The following is a 24,859-nucleotide window of genomic DNA, read 5'->3' on the forward strand; positions in this document are numbered from 1 at the left end:
CAGATATTAGACCCCACCACTCTAGGTGCTGGAGACACTGCAGACTACCTTCGCATTGTCTGCCACTGGGGAATCACTGAAGACACTGGCAAGCACCCCCGTCGGTAGTGAGCAGCCACCAATGGTGGAAGCAGATCATGAGAGCAAGGGTAGTGAGTAGCACCTTCCTTAAAAATACCTTGGGCCCTGCCACTTATATTTTTGAGAGCCAGCACATGTTTCGTCACTTACAACCTCAGGCTTCTTCATTTGCAGAACAACCTGAAAGGAATTCCTGATCCAATGGAAGATCACATCACTAGATTTTGAGTGTTAAGGTAACGAATTGGTAGGCTTCATGTGGCAAACATTTTGCAGAATAGGTTGCCTTTAGAATTGTATCGGGCTACAGGAAATTGGGATTTGTAGGAGAAAAAGAGAAAATCGCTTGTTGAAGAATGGTGCAGGGCAACAGACAGTGGCTGGGGCTGTCATTTGGAGAGTGATAAGAGGCTTCACAGGTTATATTATAGGTTGATAATTATTATCCATTGGCTGCATACATTCCTGGTGTTTGTATATTCTGTATATGTACACTTTTATGAAGAACAGTCATGCCAAATAAGATTATACTGCCCCTTTTATTCAAGGTTTGTCTTTGTATGGTGTACTGCTCTTAGCTCTTCTCTGCCTAGGGAAAAGGGACTGGTATTAAATGTCAGGAAAAGGATCTACATAGACTAGGTATCTGTGCTGCTATCAAGCCTGACATAACGGACCACGACAAGGAAGCCCTTTCATAAGTTTGCGTGAACGAGTGTTGGATGCAAGTAATCGATATGTCACAGAGGAGAAAGAGTGCTCGATCTTCCAGCCCAGGACACTTGGCCCGGGTGATCAAGGACCATCTATTACCATCAACTGTCTTCATTGTCAAAAAGTGCTGGCCCGAGAACGAAAGTAGCCAGCCAATCTATGGTTCTGCAGCCACGAACATTCTAAGCCGGTCTAAGATGGAGACTCTTTCGATCTTACACATGTTCCAACATCGAAATTGGTCAGTCTATCTACATCTGCAGACCAGTACAATAAGGCGTGGCTGGCTGCCTTAGACAAAAATCCCAAACACACCTTCGATCACTTCACTTCTTTTAAATTGGACTGTCTAAGCTTTAGGATTCATGAATTACTTTTGAATTGTTAACTACTCCCCTTGCTTCAATAATTAGTCTCAATGCACATTTTTATCACTGGTATTGAGCGAAGAACAAACATTGCAAAAGAAATGGCTGTTTTCTGTACATCAAACTGCTTATTTCTACAAAGATAAAAATTATATATAAAAGTTTCAAGTAAGCCCTCGGTTCAAAATTAATATTCAGAAAATGTCACCAGCTCGTATGCTGGAAAAACATAACTAAGTAAATCTCAAATTCTGGCAAATATGCCCAATAGGACTCCTGAACACTCAAAAGACAACTCCATATTCTTCGAAATAAAAAGGTTTAAAAAAAAAAAAAAACACTTACTGGGAAACCTCAGCGAGGGTGCATGCATCATGACAATAGGAAGAACAGGTGACATGGATGCTGCAGAAAATGTCTGGTATAGTATCCTTTTTGGACTCAATGTATGTAGCCCACGTGCCGCTATGGAATTGGCAGAAAGCTATATTGGGTGTTGAGAAAACCCTTCTTTGTAAGGCAACCCAACTTGAATTTCAAACTAGCTCCTGGGGGTAGTCACTGTAGATTAGAACAAGTAAGGTTGATGTTACATACTCAAGCGGAGATATAACAGCCATAAAATGGGCTCTATGCAACATCTTTCGGTAAAACGAACACAAGCAGCAAACCATGGGCATCCAACACAAAGTGGTGCTAGAGCGCCCACTAGGGCGCCAAAGATGTGCAATGGAAGAAAAGGTTTAATGAACTAATATGAAAAAAATATATAAAAACGTGAGTACAGATCCAGCAAAGCCTTCTTGGTAGCACAAACTTCAATGAAAACCTGAGAAGAGTGGATAGAGCTGGCTGCCTCCAGCATACACTGGAAGGAACAAAGTCTATTGCTCTTCCACCCTCTCCTCGAAAGTACCTCCAGTCACACACTAGGAAGGGGGTTTATTTCCACTTATCAGCATCTCCTTCAGCACTCCCACCATGAAGTTTATTTGTGACAAGGCATCACCATAAAGTTTAGAGCACAGAATATTTTTTTTTTTAAAACAACTTTTATTACAAAAACTTTTTTACAAAAATATATCATTTCAATAAATTAAAAATATATATATATATGGTACAAATCAGTTTTTCTTACACATATTCCAGAAGTGAGTGGGAAGTGTGTCCTGCACATTTTCCCCAACCTCCAAACTGGTCACTTGCAGAAACAAGAGCACCCTAAAATATAAAGGTCCCCCCACCCCTCCAACACCAGTCTTTTTTTAATGTATTTTTTTTTACCAAGCCCCAAGCCCAGTAACCCTGCTTGTAAACAGCATCTCTGTGTTGAACGTCCTACTTTCAAACTGGGTTCACCTATGTGCGGTCCACTCTTGGACAGTGTCTCCACCTGAAAGCCTGGCAGTACTGTACTCTGGCAAAAGATCTCCCCACTGAGGAAGACAGCACTGCCCCACGACCTGGTATCCCCACTTCAGGCCCATACAATAATGGATTCAACTCGTTCCCAGGACCTTTAGTTGGCACCAAGAAGGCCCACCAACAATCTCCATGATCAATGGTAGGCATCATCTATTGGCAAAGAGGCAATTACCAAAAGAGGAGAATTCAAGGTAGTGTCCAGAAGTTAAGCCTTGTACCCCTCTATTTGTCTGCTGGTACCCCAAGGAGGAAAGGCAAGGGAGAGTTTAGGAAAGTCCCTGAATCACCGCCTGAAGACGTTCCCCGCACTGCAGCCTGCACCTCCTCATATGACGGGGGTGGAGTGCAGCCTCCTGTGTGTTGGCTGGCTCCAGTTGGCATGTGGCCTGTAAAAATGTCTTGTTCCACGAGATCCTCTTCGGCCATGATGAGTGGCAGTGGTGCATGGAAGGAGGTCGGAGACAAAGGGCGCCCCTGAGACCCGTACACTGCCTCTTCATACGAGGGCAGAGGGACCGGACACCAGTGTTCAGTGTGCAACTCTGCCTCTTCCATACGGTTATAGTCTCTGTAAGGAGAAGGGGCATAACAAAATGGTCAGGTCAAATATTAGATCTCAGTTTACAAAACAAATCTACAAAACACCCAGTGGCACCTTAAACCAAAATGGTACATTATCAGCACTCTAATTCCCTCCTCCACCCTACACCATCCAGCAGAGGCAGCCTGTTGATCCATCGAGGCAGGCCTCCCACTAACCCAAGATAGAGAAAGACAAACACCCCACCCGTACTCCAGGAACAACCTTCATCTGCTTAAGAGCTAGGGTCCTCTATAACAGTTCTTTCCTCTCAACTTCCATCAACCAGCTCCCTTCAGGGTTTCTTTGAGGCATGCCATCACATGCTCACCACCTTACCAACCAACTTCAGTACATTTCCTCTAAGAAAACGGTTGCCCACCAATGAAACCTTCCTCCTTATCGCTCATCTGTTTAGATTTCTTGCGCCTGATTTCAAATATTATTAAACTCAGTAGTATACATTTTCCAGTAATGGGTCTCACGCTAGACATCAGCAAAATGTCCTAAAACAAAGTAGCTAACAAAATTAAGAACTGGTAGAGGGCGTTGGTCAGCATTTCCCAGAATGCTAGAAAGTTTCCTTCAGATGCACAAGGCCAGGCAGAGTCCAGAGCAGGTATCCGACTATAACACTAATGTACATATCCTGTGCAACCTCCAGCTATTTTTCCAAACTGAGTAACTCACTTGTATTCCCAGGCTACCATTTTCTACTAGTAAACCAAGTTAACATTCCTAGGTTGGTAGAAGTTTAGGTCTAGGAAGCTGAATTGTTATGAATATTAAAAGGATGCAAAATTAAGATGAGTTGGGCATTTTCAGGGTGTGGAGGCAGCAATGAGCAGATGAAGAGCCCCAGGGAATCACAGAAGGGATGCTCTACAGAACGTCAATCTACTCTACTAGACGTCTAGCAAGACACCAGGCATAGAGAAAAAAAGACCCTTCTGACTGAGGCGGAGAGGAGGGGAGGGAAGCATTGATACGTTTGTCTTTGCATTACGTATCTGAAGACTATATATGAAAAAATCCAAACCCCAGGTTAATTATATTAAGTTTCATGCAAATTTGTCATGAGGTCAAAAGTTCTAAGGGGGGTCCTAACTAAAAGCTGCATTTCTTATTAGACCTCCAATAAACGTTTTGTAACATGTAAACGCAAATTGCTCAACTGGTTTATATTAAACCAGGCTCAGAAAATAGCCTTTTATTCCAGCTCCTTTGCATGTTTTGTATGGTGCATATCCCTTACACATTTTTTGAGGGAAACGAAGAGGCAAAACGTAGGGATGTCATGCAGACAGGGTTTGTGGATCATTTCTCGGGAAGGACCAGGGGTTGTGGTCCGAGCAGTGTTGGCCGGATCGTCTTAAACCCGCCCCCTTGCCCAAGGAGGCTGTGAAGAACCTGGGCGTGCGATTCGACAGTGGCCTGACTTTCGACATCCAATCGAAAGCAGTGGCAGAGGTCTGTTTCGGGCTTTTGCGAGGTTTGAAACTATTGTTGGGTTTCTTACCTCCCAAAGTGCGTCAAACCATTGTCAAGGCGACAATTCTATCTAGACTGGACTATGGCAATTCCCTTAATCTGGGCGCCAATAAGTCCAGTATTAGGCGTCTGCAGAGAGTACAGAATGCAGCGGCTCACATTCTGGTGGCACTTCCGAAATCTTGCTCGGTTGCCCATGTGCTTCCTAATCTTCATTGGTTGCCTGTTGAAAAGCGTATTCAGTTCAAGTCTGTGTATCGCACAGGATTCCGACCCGAAAGGCACCTTTAGGGTTGGCCAACTGGTTAGAGTTTTATGTGCTGCGGCGTTTCCTTAGATCTTCCAACCAAGCGCTGGTCAGCATTCCTCGAGTTCTGAAACCTAGAGCTGGTGGCCGTTCTTTTTGCAGTCTTGCTGCAAATCTCTGGAATTTGCTCCCTGTTTCCATCACAGCGATCCAGAACGACCAGGCTTTCCGTAAAGCCATAAAGACCTGGCTGTTCCCCGTCTAATTTTTAATTTTCCTCCCTTGGCTCACGTGTATGGTCTTTGGTGGCGCTGGGACGCCGCGTCGCTGAGGCAGCTATGCGCAATACAAATTAGACTAATAATAATAATAATAATAATAATAAGTTCACAAACCATAATACGGATGTTAAGTCTGAATCTGATTGGATGGAAGGTTTTATATACACGAATCGTGTCACAGCCCATGAACAGCAGCCACAACTTGTGGAGGGAGGAATGACGGACGATGACTAGTGAAATCTTGTATTTAATTTTCCCTCGTCATCGTCTGTTGAAATCCCTCCCCACTGCTCGTACCTGCACAGGCAGCGGCTGATGAACCGGTAGGTCTCCCTTCAAACACTGAATGGGGGGGGGGGGGGGGGGGGGTAAGGAGTAAGTGGTAGTTCTTCCCTTTTGCTTGGACCATGGGGAGAGGAAGAGTGCAACCCAAACACATTTTGTAAAAAAGTGTGACAAAACACGAATTCATCAGGCAGTTTTGGAAATTTGCAAAAGTGCAGTGCCCATTTGAGACTGCCATAAGCGTTGCCCAGCAAGTGCGGTGGGCAGGGGTACCAGAAAAAGGCACCAGGTAAAGTATCATTAGTTCACAATGGAGGGGGGAAATCAATAAATTGGGGACCTTTATGGGGTCGATAAGTTCAATCTATTTTTTTTCCAGACTATTAAAAGCAGTATTACGACTGAATCACCACAATCTAAAATAAGACTTTCCAATACGTATGTGGACATGGAAGGCTCTAAATGAAAGCGCAAAGCTGCAGTACCATTGTCCAACTCTGCTGTCCCTGCAAAATCTTATTAACACAAAGGCTGGTGCAGTTACCCTCAGAAGAAATAGATTTATTTTAATACAGCAAAGCATATATATGGCTGTAGTACTGATATTGGACATCTATGTGAACCCTTCATTAGCAATTATATCTGACTAAAAGTGAATCAATTGCGACTTCTGTGAAGTGCTAAATTATATATAGAGATGCCATGTGTTAGGTCACCTAGTAACGCACTGGTGGGGAGTATTTCAGCCAACCACAACTGTGATACTGTTTGTGAAACAAAACCTTCAAACCACTGTCCACTCAACTGAATAGGTTTTAGAGAAATTAAAAACGTTTAGAATGACTAGCAACTGATCGTCAGACAACCATAGCTTCTCACAACGTTTTTTTTTTAACAGGGACTGTAGATAACTCATTCCACCCTAAAGCAACACTGTGCTGAACAACCAAGTAGGCTCTTTTTTGTTTGGAAAAATAACCTGTCTGGCTAAGAAGGTAAATAAAATAACCACCCAATATATCCACACTCGCTTCGCACAAGGATTTAGGCTGCATTACTCCAAAGTTTCTCCATAAAAAACTGAGCTCAAAGTCCACCACTTGTCATGCCAGCTTGCTTAATCCTTTCCTGGGGCCACTGCTTAAACAAGCCCATCTCGGGTCTTTCCCACTATCCCAAATGCAAATGGAACAGACTGGACAACCAGAGAGCACTGAAGAGTGTAAATGGACCAAAAACACCATCAGTTTTGGAACAGATCGCTCAACAGGTTTACTGAGAGCATGCTTTGTAGCCGTCCCTGCTGCTCTAAATTAAAAGGTAATTGGGAAGCTACTCTACAATGCGACTAATGCAGGGTTTGTAATATGTGTTTCGACTAGCGAAGGAGTTCCATTAACAGAGAATGGCTCAAGATGGTGAGACATCAGCCACGCAAGTGATGCTTTCATGCTAGCATTAGAAGAGCAAACAACAAACTAAACAGTGATCAAAACCAAAGAAATTAACATTTAAAGGCCCAACTTAAGGTGGCAGAGTCCTATCGTACACAGAAAAAGCAGCAGTGAGATAAAACTAAGGAAAATGTTCTGATGGGTGTAAATCAGAAAAGTATGAATGGTAAGAAGTGAAATCCCTCAATCCTTGTAGAAGACTTAAGCAAGAGCTTCTGGAGGTAGTTTTGCAACCCACTTGCCCTGAAGTCCTGATAATTACCACCACACAGCAATGGGATATGATAATTTAGTCACTAATAAGTAAGGTATACACATTCCTAGAACAATCGAATTTCCTGCCTGTGGGATATTTGCGAACAAGTATTCATTAACGACATTCCAAAAGGATACGAGGAGCATTTCTATACATTGGATGCGCCAGGAAATGGCAGTCCAGGTGTTAACTTGAAAGCCAGAGTGATCGAATGTCAGATCAAGAGACCAGCAAATGCAAATTCAGATGTTTGCTCCTATTCCGATGTCAAATCCAAAGACCCTTGCCTTTGTGTTTCTTTTTGCTGGAGATCTTTATGGCCAGTAATTCAGTAGTTTAGAAACACTCAACTTCAGGTCAAAGAAACACATGAAAGACTCCATGCCAAGCAACCGCTCTTGCTTTTCCCTTTCGAAGAGCGGAAGTGGATAAATGTGCTCTTGACTCTTCCTGTCGCTCTGTAAGAACCAGATGCTCCCAAGTCACAAATTGCTTTCAATGGGACTTGCAAAGTAACCTGGGAAGATGGAGCACTGGAAGAAGAGGGCCAGTTCCCTCTGGACATCACCTGGAGCAGCACTTCCAAGCTCTATCAACGGACCGCTCTGAAAGCACCTGGCTTTGACTGAAGGTGCAAATAGATCATCCTGTGACTAATTTTAAGGAATTTAATATCTGAATTGGGTGGTAATCGAATGGATAAGAATCATGCAGAGCATGCCACTGGTTGGACTATCGAGCATCTCTTTTGCTAGGAGCGCAGCAATGCAGCATCTTACTTACCTGCACCAATTCCACATTTCGACTATCAAGCGTCGACGCTTATTTGAATCTAGTGCCCCAAGCTGGTTCATGTACAGCATTGTCACTTCATGTAATTATTTTAGCACTCATCTTTCCTAAATTAATGAAAGGAGGGAAGGCCTACAACTTCAGCCGATAACCTGGCTTTTCAAATTAGTAGGATGCACAAGGGCCACGTATGCACAAGGCCTGACTCCGAAACCAAAAGCAAGTGACTTGCAAACTCATTTACCGTTAGAGTTTGTGCCCTGGATGAGGTTCAATGATCAATAAAAGGTTCTGATGAGCTGGGTTTTCGGTCTCAAGAATGTGATCATGAAGATCTCATGGGCCCTCTACTAGTGTGGTAGATCAAGTGGATATCTTTCCCTTTATGGGTAAACTACTGACATTTTGGATTAACATGTTTGTGCCATGCAATGCTGGTTTTAATGAAGTTCCTTCTCGTCTTCCTGGAAGAAAGGTCATTGTCTTCAGTAACTAACAGAGAAATATAGGGTTTAAAAGATGTACAAAGTGAAAAGTATATGAGAGTCTTATTGCGAGGGTTGCTGAGGTTTTTACTTACCTACATGTCAAGGTACTGATCCAATACACTTTTTCTAAACTGCCATTGCACATTTCTATCCACCTTTCCTCTGACATTAAAACAAGGAGGGAAATACTCTGTGGGGCACCTCAAACGTGCTTGCTTTAAAGTAGTTAACATAAAACTGGACCTAGGAACTTAGCTGTGGATTGTAACAAGCAGGTTACTGGGAAAGAGTATGGGAGACATTATAGGAAGATTACAAATCATTACATCAAATATTACATCAAATATTACATAATCCAGGGAGCTTTAAGATATAGCTCTTGCAAGACAAGCGTGTGATCCCAGTGACTCTTCTAAATCAGTACCTTCCAAAAACTCAGTTTTGCCTAGTAATCCTCTTTTCAGATTTAGACCTATAACTCCTCTGCTCTATGCAAACTTTGGCCTTCTATCATCTCTGGTTCCACACTCTATCCCCGCCGGCCCTTCTTTATGCAGCTTGGTACCCCACTTCTGGACCAAGCACTTCTCTCAACAAACCCTTGTGATTCTTAACACAATTTTTTTTAAACACTTCTGCTGACCCCATTGTGCTCAGCAGTTTTTTGCCTCATTTCTATTCGGTTTTCAATCAAGCTAATGGTAAAAATGAAAGCATCAACAGTTATTTCACATTCTTGGATCCAATTCCCTGCTGGACATCGCCTAATCTGGCTCCAGCCCCCCAGCACAGAATCCACTTTAGTCACGGTACTCCATGATCTACGAATGTTGGCAGACCAGGGGAAATCTTCTGCTCTGTTCCTTACTAAATTTTAGGGGGCATAAGGATCTATTACCGGCTCCAGGAGGGGTCGCAGCACGCTGCTCTCACCTGCTAGCACCCACAGCGCCGCTGGGTCCCTGACGTTGTGGTCGCCCCCGCCGCTGTGCAGCACCATCACACGGCCGCGGAGCGGAGCGGACCACAACTCCCAGCTTGCCCGGATCAAATCACCGCCCACTTCCTGCTCACAGCGGCAGGAGGCGCACAAAAGGAGACAGCTTCCTCCGCGTCGCGGGCGGCGCCGGGCAGAGCCCGGGCAGAGGGCGGGCCGTCTAAGGCCGTCCAAGGACGACCAGGGACGGGACGGGCCATATCCCTTTCATCATGGGTAAGCGCAAACTTGTGACATCGGCGGCAGGCGAAGCAAAAGCTAAGGTGCCTAAGTATACCACTAGTATCATTACGTACTTAACAACGAAAGTGGGTGAACTATCAACACAGATTGCAGAGTCAGAGCGTGAGCTGGGTCTTGCAACTAGCCCAGTGGCCGCTAACACATCTAATACTTCTACTATCAACTGTATCCCGCTGGAACCTAGGGTCATCATTGAGTCTTGTAGACCCATCTTGCCACAATCTCCTACAGTTCTTCCATTCCCGGTTCTGCCAGAAACAGTGATACCATCATTCCCTGGGACCTCGGGGGATTTAGGAAGTACAGCAATTAACCAGCCTGGGGCTTAACGTCCAATTTACGTCACTGAGGAGGGCATCTTGTCTTTATTAGAAAAACTTTACAGAAAGACTTGAAGCCGCACTAATCCAGATTGCTTCTGACATCACTGAGACTGAGGGATTGTGTCAAGGGCCTTGTGGCAAAATGTGAGCGCATCAATGATGTCCTTAATACCCGGGCCCCTTTTTCTTTTACACCTATGGCGCCATGTCCTACAGTTGTGCAGGTTTCTGCCCCTAAGGTTGGTGGTCCTTCCACAAATAGACCCACCGTCACTTCTAAAGTAGCCATTGATAACCCTGTTCAAAAGAAAGGGAAAGTAGATAAGGGGATATATATTCCCACAATGGAGGCTGCTCCCAGTGTAAATCCCACAGTAAGGCCTAGAGGCCCGCAGGGGGGTGGGGCGGGAAGGGTACCCCCAGTGAATCTACCTCCGGATGCAACACCTTTTGTAGCAATTCTGGTTAAAACTTGCAGATGGGGAGGTAGAACATCATGATACTCTTCTTAAGCATGTTAAAAAATGGTGTAATGCGAACTGCACGGGAGAAAGTAACATCGCAGACAATATTGTAACAGGTAGAAGGGTTAACTGGGTGGGCACAAGCAAGAAAGAGGTAGCTGGAGATTGTGTAATTGTTAATTTTATATCTAGAAATGTCGCCAGCCGTCTCTTTTGGGATGGTTCCCCTTTGGACCCTGTAGGCAAAGGTGTTCGAGCGATGCCCCTTGGCTTTTTTTATCCTCTAGTCTATAGGCCAGGTGATGGTGAGAACAACAGGTCACATCATACCGAAAATGCTTGGGCTGAAGACAAACTTATTTCGCCTTTGTCTGTTAATGAATGGGTGACAAAGCCACCTAGGGGCGGTGGCTTAGCCAATTCTGTAAGGAACATCCCTTCTAATGACTTACCATTGTCAAATAGGTTCACGGGTCTAGCTGATCTAATAGATATTGACTGACTAGAGCCTGAGCATGAAAGCCTGATTGTCCCATGCTTGGATAATGCAGTGATTGTTACACCAGGTACTACTGTTAGTACTGCCATAAATGACCCTTTAGAACAGGGCAGGGGGAACATCAGGTTATTATCATGGAACATCGCGGGCCTACGGGCTAAAAAGGAGGATCCGATTTGGCTACAAAAGCTGAAGGAACACGATATAGTTGCCTTACAGGAAACTTGGTCAAAAGAAAATGGTTTCTGGGTAGATGGCTATACTTCATTCTTTGTTAATGCGCAGAGTTCCACGTCGGGAAGGGATAGAGGGGGTCTGCTACTTCTAGTTTCAGTTAAAGTAGAAGGCACTGTCAAAGAAATCCCCAGTTCCTCATACTTTTTTCAGCTGGTGGAAATTCTTTTGGCAGATAAGAACAAGATTGGGTTAATAAACTGCTATAACTCCATGCAGGGGGGGGGGGGCTAATTTTGTCTTAGAAGGCTTATCTTCTTTTTTAACCAATTACATGTCAAAACAAACCACTTTTGTTCAACTAATTATGATGGGAGATTTTAATGTTCATTTGTGTGGGTTATACTGCCAGATTGTAGATGATACCAGTCCAGATCATACATCTTTGCCACATTTTGAGCATAGCCCCAAAGTTGTGGCAATGGAAAATTTGTTATCATCTAATGATTTATTTGAACCAGGGTTTTCAGACTTAACAAAGCGTGTGGTCACGTATAATGCAAGGGGAAGTGAATCGATCATTGATTACTTTTTTATGTCCCCGGGGCTCTTACGCCATGTATTGTTCTATATTGCAATTGTAAGCGGGTTCAGCGACCATAACCCGGTGCTGCTAGTTTTGGACGCTTTCTCTGGCTTGAGCAAAGGGGCTTTGAGGGTCACCTCTGCAAGGGATGTAAGGAGTAGAGACCAGGGAAGGAGCCTTAAATGGTGTAAAGTTTGCCCTGAGGACTTTCTTGGACTAATTGAGCAAAATATGGTAGTAGAATTTGAGAAATGTAGGGACTTAGAGAGGGGGGGGGGGGGCGGGGAGGAGGTAGTTAGTGCCTTTGAGGCTATTTGTGCCAAAGTAGAAAAAGAGCTTACAGCTACACCAAGGAGGGGTCCTGTTCCAGCTTTTGGGTGGTTCGATCGCACTTGCTCCAAGGCACACTCGGCTTTGCTGAAAGCCCTTAAACAATCCCCTAGAGATAGGTCATTGGTGGCACAGTTGAGAAAAGAATATGCTATGGCGGTCAAGTCGCGAAAAAAGGCCATCAAAGAGGAAGCCTGGGACTCTCTAATGGATTCCACCACCCTTAAACAAAGTTCCAAATTCTGGTCCATAATTAATAACCCCTTATTTGCTCAATCAAATAACATGGATCTTGAAATAAACATCCCTGAAGCAGAGTGGATTAAACATTTTTCTAATATATATGGCTCAAATGAAATAGTTGAGGCATTCGCAATGCCCTGTTCCCCAACTTCTCCACTTAAGTTAAAATTTAGTAAATCCGAAGTAGAGGTTGAGATATTAGGCTCTGCTGTTAATAAAGCTCCCGGCCCAGACGGGGTCCCCTTGGATCTCTACAAACTAAACCCTGAGATGTGGGCAGAGGTCTTAGCCAATGTTTTTAACTGTGTGCTTGAGGGGGGTTTGCCAAAAACTTGGGCATGCTCAATTATAGTCCCCATCTTCAAAAAGGGCCAAAGAAACGACCCCAAGTGCTTTCGACCAATATCTTTATTGGATTCCTCCATGAAGGTCCTGGGCAAAGTTTTGCTAGCAAGAATTAACAGTTGGTCTCTAGATAATGATATTTTAACAGATGCCCAGTATGGGTTTCGTTCAGGCAGAGGAACAGAGGACCAATGCTTAAATCTTCATTTGATTATTTCAAAATACACAACGGCAACAAAGGGGTCAATTTTTGTTGCATTTATGGACCTGTCCACGGCCTTTGATTTGGTCAATAGAGCCCGGCTGTGGACCATGTTGTTAAAATCTGGACTCTATCCTCCCCTTGTGCACTTTTTGGCAGAACTCCACAAGGATTTAAAAGCATCAATTAGAATGGTCCAAGAAGGAAATCGTACAGCTTGGTTCAAATCGAGTAGGGGCGTGCGGCAGGGCTGCATTCTTGCTCCCATTCTGTTCACTCTTTATATAAATTCATTAGAGAAGACTCTTTTAACTGCTACCTTGGACACTCCGCGTGCAGGGGATACTCGCATCCCCGTTCTCCTGTACACGGATGACGCAGCTTTGATAGCTCGGACTCATTTAGGTTTGCAAAGACTCTTAAATGCTTTTAGTGACTTTGTCTTCACTTGACTTCGTGGTAAACAATTCCAAATCTCACGTTATGGCATTTGGGGCTGTTAAAAATAATACCATACAGTTCTATTGTAATGGTGATGTGATCACTAACGTCAAAATATTTACTTACCTTGGTGTAATCTATGATACCAAGGGTAGCTGGGCTCCTCAAATTACAGCCAAAACTAAAGCAGTTAGGAGCTCGGTTAATGCAATTTTAAGTTTTTCTAGGAGACTGGGTGGGAAGCCGACTGGTGCTTTATTAAGCTTGTATAGGGCAAAATCTGTGGCAATAGCCAGGTATGGCTCAGGCCTGTGGGGCTATGTGAATTGTGAATCTATTCAAAGGGAAGAAAATAAGTTCCTTCGATCTATACTAGGGCTCCCCCAATCAACAGCCACGTTTTCAGTTCACCAGGAACTTGGTTTAGGGTATATCACGGATATCCTTCTAATGGCACCTATTTTGTAATGGATTAGGACCTGGACCAATAACAACCTAGGTTTAAATCATAAAATACCGGGGGACTGTCTAAAATTGGATAAATCTAAAAATATTGCTTGGCTATCATACATCCATAAGTGTTCTTTGGACCTTGGTCGTCCTGAGATTTTTTTCTGCCCCTCAAGGTCTAAAGAAATCTGATTTAGATTGGGTCAAGCTCAACTTTTCTAAATTGAAAATCGTGGAGAGGGAGGAACGCCAACTTACAAAACCCACGGTTAGAGCCCATTTTTTGACCATTACCTGCCTTGCTATACAACCGTACCTTGCCATTGTTAACATCCCTTTTCATAGGTGGCTTCTGGTTAAATTTCGGTTTAACCAGATTTATACGGTCCTTTGTGATAGTCAAGGTTGGTATAAGCAGGAGGATGCACCTGTGTGTAACTGCGACAAATTTTCACCGCAAGATAATATGCACCTTGTTAGACGGACCGGGAGGGTCGGCCGAGGACAAGGGGAGAGGTCTCCGGGGAGAGCCGTCTCCAGCGATCGTACAGACAAGTAACTTCCCCCCCCACAGACGGACACCACACCAGGATAAGGTTCAACGATACTTTATCAGCAATTCTTTAGGTACGGTAAAATTATACAAGGAGGTCTGGACTCAGGGGTCCCCTCGATTCTGGTCTCTGGATTGGGAAAAGGGTAGCGGGACAGTCTTGTTACCAATAGATGAAAATAGCTCTCAATCCTCGAGCTCGGCGTTCTAGATGATCGGGCCGCGGCGGAGCCAGGCAGGTCCCGAGATGGATGAAGGAAGCGACGGTCCGCGGCGGAGCCAGCAGGTCCCGATGAAGATGGTGGTTACAAACGGTCCGCGGCCACGCCAGCAGGTCCCGACGACGATGAAGGTTACGAAGGTTGCGGCAGCGCCAGCAGGCAGGACGATGTTTCGCAAGGCAGGGCTACGGCAGCGCCAGTAGTCCGTCAAGGATGAGTTCTTCACTGCGTCTCTCGACTCCAAGATACAACTGCCTTCCTGCTCTGGAGCTGCCCCAGTTATAGGGCTGGTGCCCTTTGATGTCCGGACCCTCGCACTTGGAGGTTGGGGGGTCCGGGATGAAGGGGTCCAGACACCCAGCAGGGGGGTGGAGCCAGCGCCCGGGGAGGTTGTGGCGAGCGGCACCTGGCGAGGGAGAACCATCGACACCTCTTTCTCCCATTGACCTGCCAAGTAGTCCGCTCACCTCCTGGGTGGATGGTGGTGCCGGGATGTCTGAGGCCTGGCCAGGCCCAGGGTTGGGGTCGATCGGGGGCCACGCGGCCTCGTGGCAGAGTGTCCAAGATGGCGCCCGGGCTGGGCGCGCGGGCCAGTAATGGATCGGGCCCACGAGGTCGATATGTTCAGAGGCAAGGGTCCCGGAGGGGACGGAAAACGTGAAGTGGTGGTGTGTGACACTTGAGGGACCGGGCTCGGGCCTGGTCGGGCAGAGGGGGAGCGGCCCTTCACGTGGCCTGTCCAACATGCGTCCCCCCCAGCTGAAGGCGGGGAGAGTCACCCATCCTCTTGGGGACTCTCCTCGTCGAGGCGGAAAAACCGGGACAGGCCATCTGCGTTGGCGTGATCTGGCCCAGGCCGGTGTTCAACAGTGAAGTCCATCCCTTGTAAGGAGATGGACCAACGTAGTAGTTTTGGGTTTTCCCCCCGCATCTGCATCAGCCACTGCAGGGGTCGATGGTCGGTCTGCACCCGGAAGTGGGTGCCAAAGAGGTAGGGCCGGAGCTTTTTGAGGGCCCATACCACGGCGAAGGCCTCCCTCTCGATGGTGCTCCAGCGTTGTTCTCGAGGTAGGAGTCGCCTGCAGATGAAGGCCACTGGCTGATCAAGGCCTTCGGTGTTCAATTGAGACAGGACCGCCCCAATGCCGTGGTCGGAGGCATCCGTCTGGACGACGAATTCCCGGCTGTAGTCGGGGGCCTGGAGCACAGGGGCGGAGCACATGGCGGCCTTCAGTTGTTCGAAGGCTGTTTGACAATCTGGGGTCCAGTTGACCTTCTTGGGTTGATTTTTGGACGTGAGCTCTGTGAGGGGCCCCACTATGGTACCATAGTCTTTCACGAACCGTCTGTAATAGCCCGTGAGTCCCAAAAAGGCGCGGACCTCGGTCTGGGTGATGGGGGGCTGCCAGGACTGGATGGCGGCAATCTTGAGCTGCAGAGGGGCCACCAGGCCGCTTCCCACCTGGTGTCCGAGGTAGGTTACGGACCCCTGACCAATTTGGCATTTGCTGGCCTTGATCGTGAGGCCAGCTTGCTGAAGGGCCTGTAGCACCGCTCGGAGGTGGTGGAGGTGGTCGGACCAGTGGTGGCTGTACACAGCGATGTCGTCTAGGTAGGCGGCGCTGAATCCTTCGAGCCCGGCCAAGACCTGGTTGACTAGCCGCTGAAATGTTGCGGGGGCATTCTTCATGCCGAAGGGCATGACCTTGAAATGGTAATGGCCATCAGGAGTGGAAAATGCAGATCGTTCTTGGGCCCGGGGTGTGAGGCCGATCTGCCAGTAGCCCGCCGTCAAGTCGAAAATGCTGAGGTAGCGGGCAGCTCCCATGCGGTCGATTAGTTCATCCGCCCGGGGGATGGGATGTGCGTCTGTTCTGGTGACCGCATTCAAGCCCCGGTAGTCGACGCAGAACCGGAGTTCCGGTGTGGTGCCGGGAGCGGCTGCTTTGGGGACCAGTACTACTGGGCTGGCCCAGGGGCTGTCTGAGGGCTCAATGACCCCGAGGGTGAGCATTTTGGTTACTTCCTCCTGGATGCAAGCCCGTACCCGATCTGGTACGCGGTAGGCCCGGTGGCGGATAGGGGGGCTGTCCCCCGTGTCCACGTCGTGCACACACCAGGAAGTGACACCTGGGGTGAGGGAAAACAGGTCGGCGAACTGCAACAGAAGGTCTCGACATTCCTGGCGTTGGTCCAGGGTGAGGGCTCCCGAGAGCCGGACCCCATCCACGGAGCCATCTTTCTCCCGAGTCCGTAGGAGGTCAGGAAGGGGTTCGGAGTCTTCTTCGGCTCCATTGTCTGTGGCCATCAGGAGGCTGAGTTCTGAACGCACAAAGTGGGGTTTCAGCCTATTAGCGTGGAGGACTCGGAGGGGGTTCCGTGAAGATTCCATGTCGATGAGATAGGTGACAGGACCCTTACGCTCGACTACTTTGAAGGGCCCCGTCCACTTGTCTTGCAGGGCTCGGTGGGGGACATCACCCATACCTGTTGTCCGGGTTCAAATTCGATGGAGGAGGCATTTTGGTCATACCACTTTTTCATGTCCTCTTGACTGGCCTCCAAGTTTGCTTTTGCCAGCTCTCTGAACCGTCGGGTCTGGTTGCGGAGGGTTAGGAGGTATTTGAAGACATCTGGGGGGTTCTTTAGAGGGGGCATTTCCCAGCCTTCCTTGACTAGACTGAGAGGCCCCCGTACGGGGTGTCCATACAATAACTCAAACGGGCTGAAGCCGAGGGACTTCTGGGAGACCTCTCGATATGCGAAGAGGAGGCACGGCAGCAGCACATCCCACTGGCGACGGAGGGGCTCTTCCAACCCCCCAATCATCCCTTTGAGCGTACGGTTGAACCGCTCAACGAGTCCGTTTCCTTGAGGGTGATAGGGGGGTCGTGAATCGGTAGGTGACCCCACACTGTTGCCAGAGGGACTTCATATATTTGGAAATAAAGTTTGTGCCCCTGTCGCTGACGACTTCTCTGGGGAAGCCCACACGGGAGAAGATCCCCATCAGGGCCCGGCCGACCACCGGGGCTGTCACAGTTCGCAGGGGAACAGCCTCGGGGTAGCGGGTGGCGTGGTCCACTAGTACCAGGATGAACCGATGTCCTTGTTTTGTACGGGGGTCCAGGGGCCCCACAATGTCTATCCCGACCCTCTCGAACGGGGTGGTGACCACGGGAAATGGTTGCAGGGGGGCCTTTAGTTTGCGGCCGCTCTTTCCACTGGCTTGGCACGTGGGGCAAGATCGGCAATGCTGGAGTACATCATTCCTCATTTTGGGCCAGAAGAAGTGGGTTACTAGGCGGCTGTAGGTTTTATCCTGACCCAGGTGTCCGGCCAGGGGGACATCGTGGGCCAGGTTTAGCAAGAAGTCTCTAAAACGGAGGGGCACCACTAGCACTCGGCTGGCCCCCAACTCCGCGATCCTTTGTTCACTGTATAGCAGATCATTGTCCCAGTAGATCCAATGTGTTCCGGAGGTATCTCCTGCGCTCTGGGCGAGGGCTTGTTGGCGGAGTCCCTCGAGGGAGGGACAGGTCTTTTGCTCTTGGCGAAACTGTTCCTGTGTGGGTCCCCCCTCTTGATGCCACTGGTCGAGGCCAGCGAGGTCCGGAGGTTGAGCTGGTTCTGGGGGGACGGCACGGTCGGTGTCTTCGACTGGGGCGACCGGGGGAGGAGGCACCGGCCATTCGGGTTCCTCTTGTCGGGGATTGGCACAGGCGGCCATGGACCGGGTGGTGACGCACGCCCAGTCCGGGACGCCCAACATCCCCAGGTGTTCTCTTCGTTCTACGGCTGCCCAGGGAGAGCTTTCAAGGTCATTCCCCAGGAGACAGTCTACGGGAGCATCATCTCGGACCGTTACTTTCAACATGCCGGAGACCCCTCCCCATTCGAAAGGGACGCAGGCCATCCGACACAGACTTTCCGAGTTATCGGCTGAACGGACAGGGCAGAGAATGTTTGGTATGAACTGTTCTGGGGTCACCAGGTGACAGCGGACGGCTGTTACACTGGCCCCGGTGTCACGGAGGGCTTCGGCCTGGCGTCCATTGATGCTCACCCATTGGCTGTACTTCCGGGTGTTAGCGGGTAGGGGGACCCGCGGGACCATGTCTTTCCCCCCTAAGCATGCTAAAGTCATGGCGGCTGGCTCCCATTCTTGATGCTCTTGTTCGTATTCTTCCTGCTCCTCGGAGATCTGTTCTTCCCCTAGGGCAGCAGCGGCCACTTGGCGGGGTCTTGGGCTCTGGTACTGCGGGCAATTTGGGTCGTTTGCATAGTGGCCGACTCGTTGGCATCGGTGACACGTGACATTGGCTCTGTATCCCGGTCGCGCCGGGGTGCTGCCCCGGTTGGCCGGGGGGGTGGTGCTGGTAGCGGGGGAGACCGGAGCGTTGTCTCTTCCTCGCCCTTGGCCCCCCCCTCCTCCTCGGGGACGGTGCTGACCGTTGTTGTTCCGGTTCTGTTCATAGGACCCATTTCGGCCCACTCTGGTGATTTCCCACCGGTCAGCCTCGGCTGCGAGCTGCCGTGGATCAGTCAATTTGCTGTCGAGGAGGTGCTGCCTGAGCTCAATGAAGCAATTGTTTGATAGATGCTCCCACACCATGAGGTTGAAGAGTTGTTCGTACGTTGTGACATTGCTTCCTTTGATCCAGCCCTCGAAGGCTCGGCTAAAGTAGTTCACGTAGTCCACCCAAGTTGTACCCGGGATGCGGGTGCAGTCTCGGAACCTCTGACGGTACATCTCGGGGGTGAGCCCATAGCGGGTGAGGAGGGCAGCTTTCATGTGGTCATAGGAGGTCATCTGATGGTCCGGGAGCTGTAGCAGGGCATCGCGGCCCTCATTGAGGAATCTCCCCCATAGACCGGCTCCCCAATCGCTTCGATCGATCCGGTGGGCGGTCATAGCGATTTCGTAGGCCTTGAACCATTGCTGGATGTCGTCCTCTCGGAAGTATTCTCGAACGACATCCTTGGGGATGTGTACCTTTTTCTCTGTTGCCCCTGGGTCGCGGGGTTGCTCGGGCACCCCTAATTCTCTGTTCTGCTTGCGTAAGTCTATCTCAGCTAGTTTGCGCTCGTGTTCATACGCCAGCCTCTTTTCCTCGAGCTCCCTTTGTCTCTGTTTTTCCTCTCTTTCTTCGCGGAGACGCAGGTGCTCTAAGCTTATTTTTTGTTCGGCCAGTTTAAGTTCAACATCCATTTTGAGCCGGGCCATTTCTAGTTCATGTAGTCGTGTTCTTTCTCGTTCCTGGATCTCGTCTTGCGAGAGACCCGTTCTTTGCTCCTCGGGGGCCGTGGTGTTTTTTCCTATTGCTGCGATGTTTTGGTCGGTGGTTCCTACGGCCCCGGTTTCTGCCCAGGACTCTAGGGCATGCTTGAAATCGTCTTTGGTACTTAGACCGGTGGTAGCGATACCTAGTTCGATGCAGAATTGTTTTAGTTCACGATGGCTGTACTCGTCCAATTTCTCCATTTGAAATTTCTCGGTGGATCCGCTTTCTTTGGTTGTCATTGTGATTTCGTCGTGGGGTGAGCTACTCTCTGTACGATTATGCGGTGATTCGGATCGCGCCGCTGCCACCAATGTTAGACGGACCGGGAGGGTCGGCCGAGGACAAGGGGAGAGGTCTCCGGGGAGAGCCGTCTCCAGCGATCGTACAGACAAGTAACTTCCCCCCCCACAGACGGACACCACACCAGGATAAGGTTCAACGATACTTTATCAGCAATTCTTTAGGTACGGTAAAATTATACAAGGAGGTCTGGACTCAGGGGTCCCCTCGATTCTGGTCTCTGGATTGGGAAAAGGGTAGCGGGACAGTCTTGTTACCAATAGATGAAAATAGCTCTCAATCCTCGAGCTCGGCGTTCTAGATGATCGGGCCGCGGCGGAGCCAGGCAGGTCCCGAGATGGATGAAGGAAGCGACGGTCCGCGGCGGAGCCAGCAGGTCCCGATGAAGATGGTGGTTACAAACGGTCCGCGGCCACGCCAGCAGGTCCCGACGACGATGAAGGTTACGAAGGTTGCGGCAGCGCCAGCAGGCAGGACGATGTTTCGCAAGGCAGGGCTACGGCAGCGCCAGTAGTCCGTCAAGGATGAGTTCTTCACTGCGTCTCTCGACTCCAAGATACAACTGCCTTCCTGCTCTGGAGCTGCCCCAGTTATAGGGCTGGTGCCCTTTGATGTCCGGACCCTCGCACTTGGAGGTTGGGGGGTCCGGGATGAAGGGGTCCAGACACCCAGCAGGGGGGTGGAGCCAGCGCCCGGGGAGGTTGTGGCGAGCGGCACCTGGCGAGGGAGAACCATCGACACCTCTTTCTCCCATTGACCTGCCAAGTAGTCCGCTCACCTCCTGGGTGGATGGTGGTGCCGGGATGTCTGAGGCCTGGCCAGGCCCAGGGTTGGGGGTCGATCGGGGGCCACGCGGCCTCGTGGCGGAGTGTCCAAGATGGCGCCCGGGCTGGGCGCGCGGGCCAGTAATGGATCGGGCCCACGAGGTCGATATGTTCAGAGGCAAGGGTCCCGGAGGGGACGGAAAACGTGAAGTGGTGGTGTGTGACACTTGAGGGACCGGGCTCGGGCCTGGTCGGGCAGAGGGGGAGCGGCCCTTCACGTGGCCTGTCCAACACACCTTATGCTGTTCTGTCATTTCTATATTGTGCCCAGACAGAAATACCTGGTACCTTTATTGAAGGACAAAGCCTTCCATCAGGCAAAACCAGCCCTCCTGTATCTCCAATTGTTGGATTCAGCTTTGGTTATGTTTAGCGTGGCCAATTATCTTGTTGCTGCTGTTAGGATCAGGAGGAGACGACTTAAAATGTAATATAGGGGTTTTGCAGTGAAGGATGAAATGTATTTTTTGTACCTGTAATTTTTAGCTAAATATTTATTCTTCTTTTAGCGGTTTTTAAACTGTGTATATATAAATTGTTATCGATGTACGTAACTTCTCATGAATTTGGATTGTCCCTTTTTAAATTGCTTGTAGAATGCTTTTATGATTTTTAACTAAATCGAATAAAATGGTTTTTGACTTACTAGATTTATCTGGCAATTGCAATACCATTTCTCACGGCTTGCTTCAGACACATCTTACAGAAATTGATGTATATATTGCTCCGAGCTAGCTTGGATCATGGACGATCTCACAAATAGAACCAAAGTTATCTTGCCACTTTCAGGTTTGCAGTTAAGGCAATTACCATTGGAATTGCACAAGGATCAGCACTTAGGCCTACTCTTTTTTTTAATTAATGTTTATGTCCATCCCTTGGCTTCACTTATTTGCTCCTTTGGCCTAAAGGCCACAAACTACACTGAGGATACACAGATTACTCTCTACACATCCATAACATAGAACATTTTTTTTAAATGCATGTCTGCAGTGGTCAACGGGATGGGTCACAACCAGCTTAACCTGAAAACTGACAAGAGAACATGTCTGATTATCCCATGTCCCTAATCCACCTCTTTCCAGTCTTTGGTTGTCTGATCTGGGCAACTCTTCAGCTCCTGCAAAATCAGAACGTAGTCTGGGTTTTATTCGGGATCACAAGCTTTCCCTTTCCAGTCAGGTTAGTAAACAATCAACGACCTGTTTTTTTCTACTGAAACTACTCTGAAGAATCCTTCCTTTTCTTCCAGCACCAGACTAGCATCCTTGTCCAGTCTTAAATCATCTGGACTACTGTTTCTTGGGTCCACAACCTCTATACTTCAACTACAAGTGATTCACATCTTTGCTGCAGGCTTGGCTTTGGAACTTCATCCTCAAACTTGTTAAAATCGGCAACGCTTTCCAATTTACACTGACTACCATTACAAAGAGAATTGCTTATAAATCCATTTGTCCGACGATGAAGGCCTTCCTTTCTTGTGCCCAGTTTACCTGCAGCATGCATTCAGACACTACCATCCATCCAGCGTCCTGCAATCCTAGGAGGTATGGCTTCGTGCCATCCCCAGGATCAACAGGGCTCATGCGGGTGGCAAAGATATAGAACTCCCTTCCTTAACTGATATGCATGACTGACCAGCACCTTCCCCTTCCATAAAGTACTAAAAATATATATATATATATATATATATATATATATTCTAATTAATCCACCACCCACTCTGTATTCTGTCCAATCACTTAGTACCAGGACACCATTTGCCAACCTTAACACTGTAGAAATACCATTTACACTACATTGTGGAAAAGTGTGATTTCACAAACTGCATGTCTGAATGTAATCCAGCTCTTACCTGCCGCACTGACAAGAATGACTCTTGGGCTTCACCAGAATACAGACCAAGGCCATCAGAAGCAAACCAGCCACGGTGGCCGCCACGGCAGCTACAAGCGAGATCGAAGGCCCAGGAATCTGGTTTGGGGGAATGGAGTCCTTGTACCCTAAAACAGAAATACCCAGTTAGAAGTTTCCAAAATTTGGACTTTCAGTCAAAGCACTGGTTTGATACACATTTTCGTAAGTCAGCAATATGACACCTGGGTTCTTTCTTTAAGGTCACCACAACAACAAGACAAAAGTGAATTTTAAACAGAGTTCCCAGAGAATGAAAGCCCACTTAAGAAAAACGTTGTAACAACCACAAAGTGTCTAACCTCACACACTTCCCAAGTCCCATTCTTTTGAAGAGAGACAGCTAAGGACTGAGCTATACTTTAATCCCTGGGGCAGAAGATAAGAGGCCAAAAATTAGATTAATCTTAAATACAGGTGTTAGCAGCAGAAAGCCATCTTGTAATACCCTTTTAAAAGTCACAAGAAAGACTGTGGGAAACAATAATATATGTACGAGTCCTATCAGATTCAATTTTTCAATAATGGAGCTCAACAGCCCTACGAAGGAGTAAATATCAAACAGCTCACAGAGTGAGTACATCTGGAATAGTGGTGACACCAAGTATACATGTCAACCAAAACGTCAATCTTTGTTCAAGTCAGGCAACCTAAATCAATATTTTCATAGGAAGGACTTTTTCCGCCTACAGCGGAACACTTATGTTTAAGATGCCATGTCTAACTAGGTAACTTTTTTTTTTTTTTAAAGGTCTTGGTTGACAGCACCTGTTACTAGTACTTAAAAATATACAAAAAAAGGGGCTCCACTTCGCCCTAAGGAAAGTCTCTCTCTCTCTCTCTCCGCTCCCTGGGGCATCATTCTACCTCCTTTGGAGCGCTTGGATTGCAAAGCATGAGTGATATGGAGGTGATGGAGGTAGAGATGATGGAGAAGGATATATGAGGAGGGATGGATGAAGGAGATGATGGATATGAGATAAGGAGAGTGAGAAGGGTGGAAGGCTTGGCATTTGTTTCACTGTCAGCAATGTAAAGCAATATTGCACAGAAGTGCTGTTGAGCCAAATGCCACTGGTGCTTCATTTTCTAGAAAGCTTAACTTCAGGGACCTTAGTTCCAGATGAGTGTGACTGACGGAGCACATAAAGAAGACAAACGAGAATCCATCTAGAGTTGGGGTCTTTTAAGCAGGCCACGACTCACAGAAGCATTGCAGGAGTATTAAATCAGGCCGTTACTTTTCCAGAAGAATGAAGACCACTTTTGCCCCACTAGAGGAGACGTTTTCAAACCGTGGAGTGGTCTCTTTTTGTAGTAAGCACACAATGCTCGGACAAGAAAAACCAAACATTCGGTAGATCGGGGGTGTAACCCATTTACAAAGTCTTCTACAACTGGACATGGTTGTTTAGACAATCTTGCTTGTGAAAAAAATAAGTGTGCAGCAAGAGTGGGGGGGGGGGGTCCTGTGTTCCCGTGCTAGGATTGGCTAATATTTGCGGGGCAACAAGCGGTTACAGGAAGTGGTAGGAAGCAACTCTTGTACTGCCTATTCTATGGCCTGGTGGACTACAGGTTGCTGAGCAACCTTACTACAGGAAATGGATGCTGGATTCTCATCCATTGCATGTTGCATTTATGGATCCTGCTAAACACGCAGCAACGCTCCATAATGTGGACTAGGGAGAGCAAGCCTAAACAGGATTTAGTGGAATCTTCCCAGGTTATTCCAACTATGGCAGAGTTGGTGTTTCAATGGCAGAAATCTGTAATGCAGCAATTTGGGCATCTCGCCACACGCTTATGAATCCTTATAGGTTTTTGGTGGAGGGAAATAAGTCTTATGCTTTTGGCGTGCCAATTATTGAGTTAAGTGGAACTACACCAATTAAGTTAATCGTGATTGCTCATTTTGAATGGATTAATGTTTTGAAGCATCAATCTTGTCTTAAAGTATTTAATTTGAAACCGATTACATGATTCAGCATCAGCTCACA

General features: G+C 47.8%; 1 protein-coding gene across 1 annotated transcript in view; it reads right to left on the bottom strand.

The window, feature by feature from the left end:
* Positions 1-2,195: 2,195 nt before the first annotated feature.
* LOC147692670 (sushi domain-containing protein 6-like) overlaps positions 2,196-24,859 on the bottom strand; it is a 33,443-nt gene continuing 10,779 nt past the window's right edge. Inside the window, exons 4-5 of the mRNA XM_086938847.1 lie at positions 22,801-22,948; positions 2,196-3,156 (exon numbers count right to left, since the gene is read on the bottom strand). Of these exons, the coding sequence (XP_086794973.1) occupies positions 2,811-3,156; positions 22,801-22,948 (494 nt within the window). The 3' untranslated portion in view covers positions 2,196-2,810. The remainder of the gene's footprint in view (positions 3,157-22,800; positions 22,949-24,859) is intronic.

This window comes from Lissotriton vulgaris, chromosome 9, assembly GCF_964263255.1.
Source record: "Lissotriton vulgaris chromosome 9, aLisVul1.2, whole genome shotgun sequence".
NCBI lineage: Eukaryota > Metazoa > Chordata > Amphibia > Caudata > Salamandridae > Lissotriton > Lissotriton vulgaris.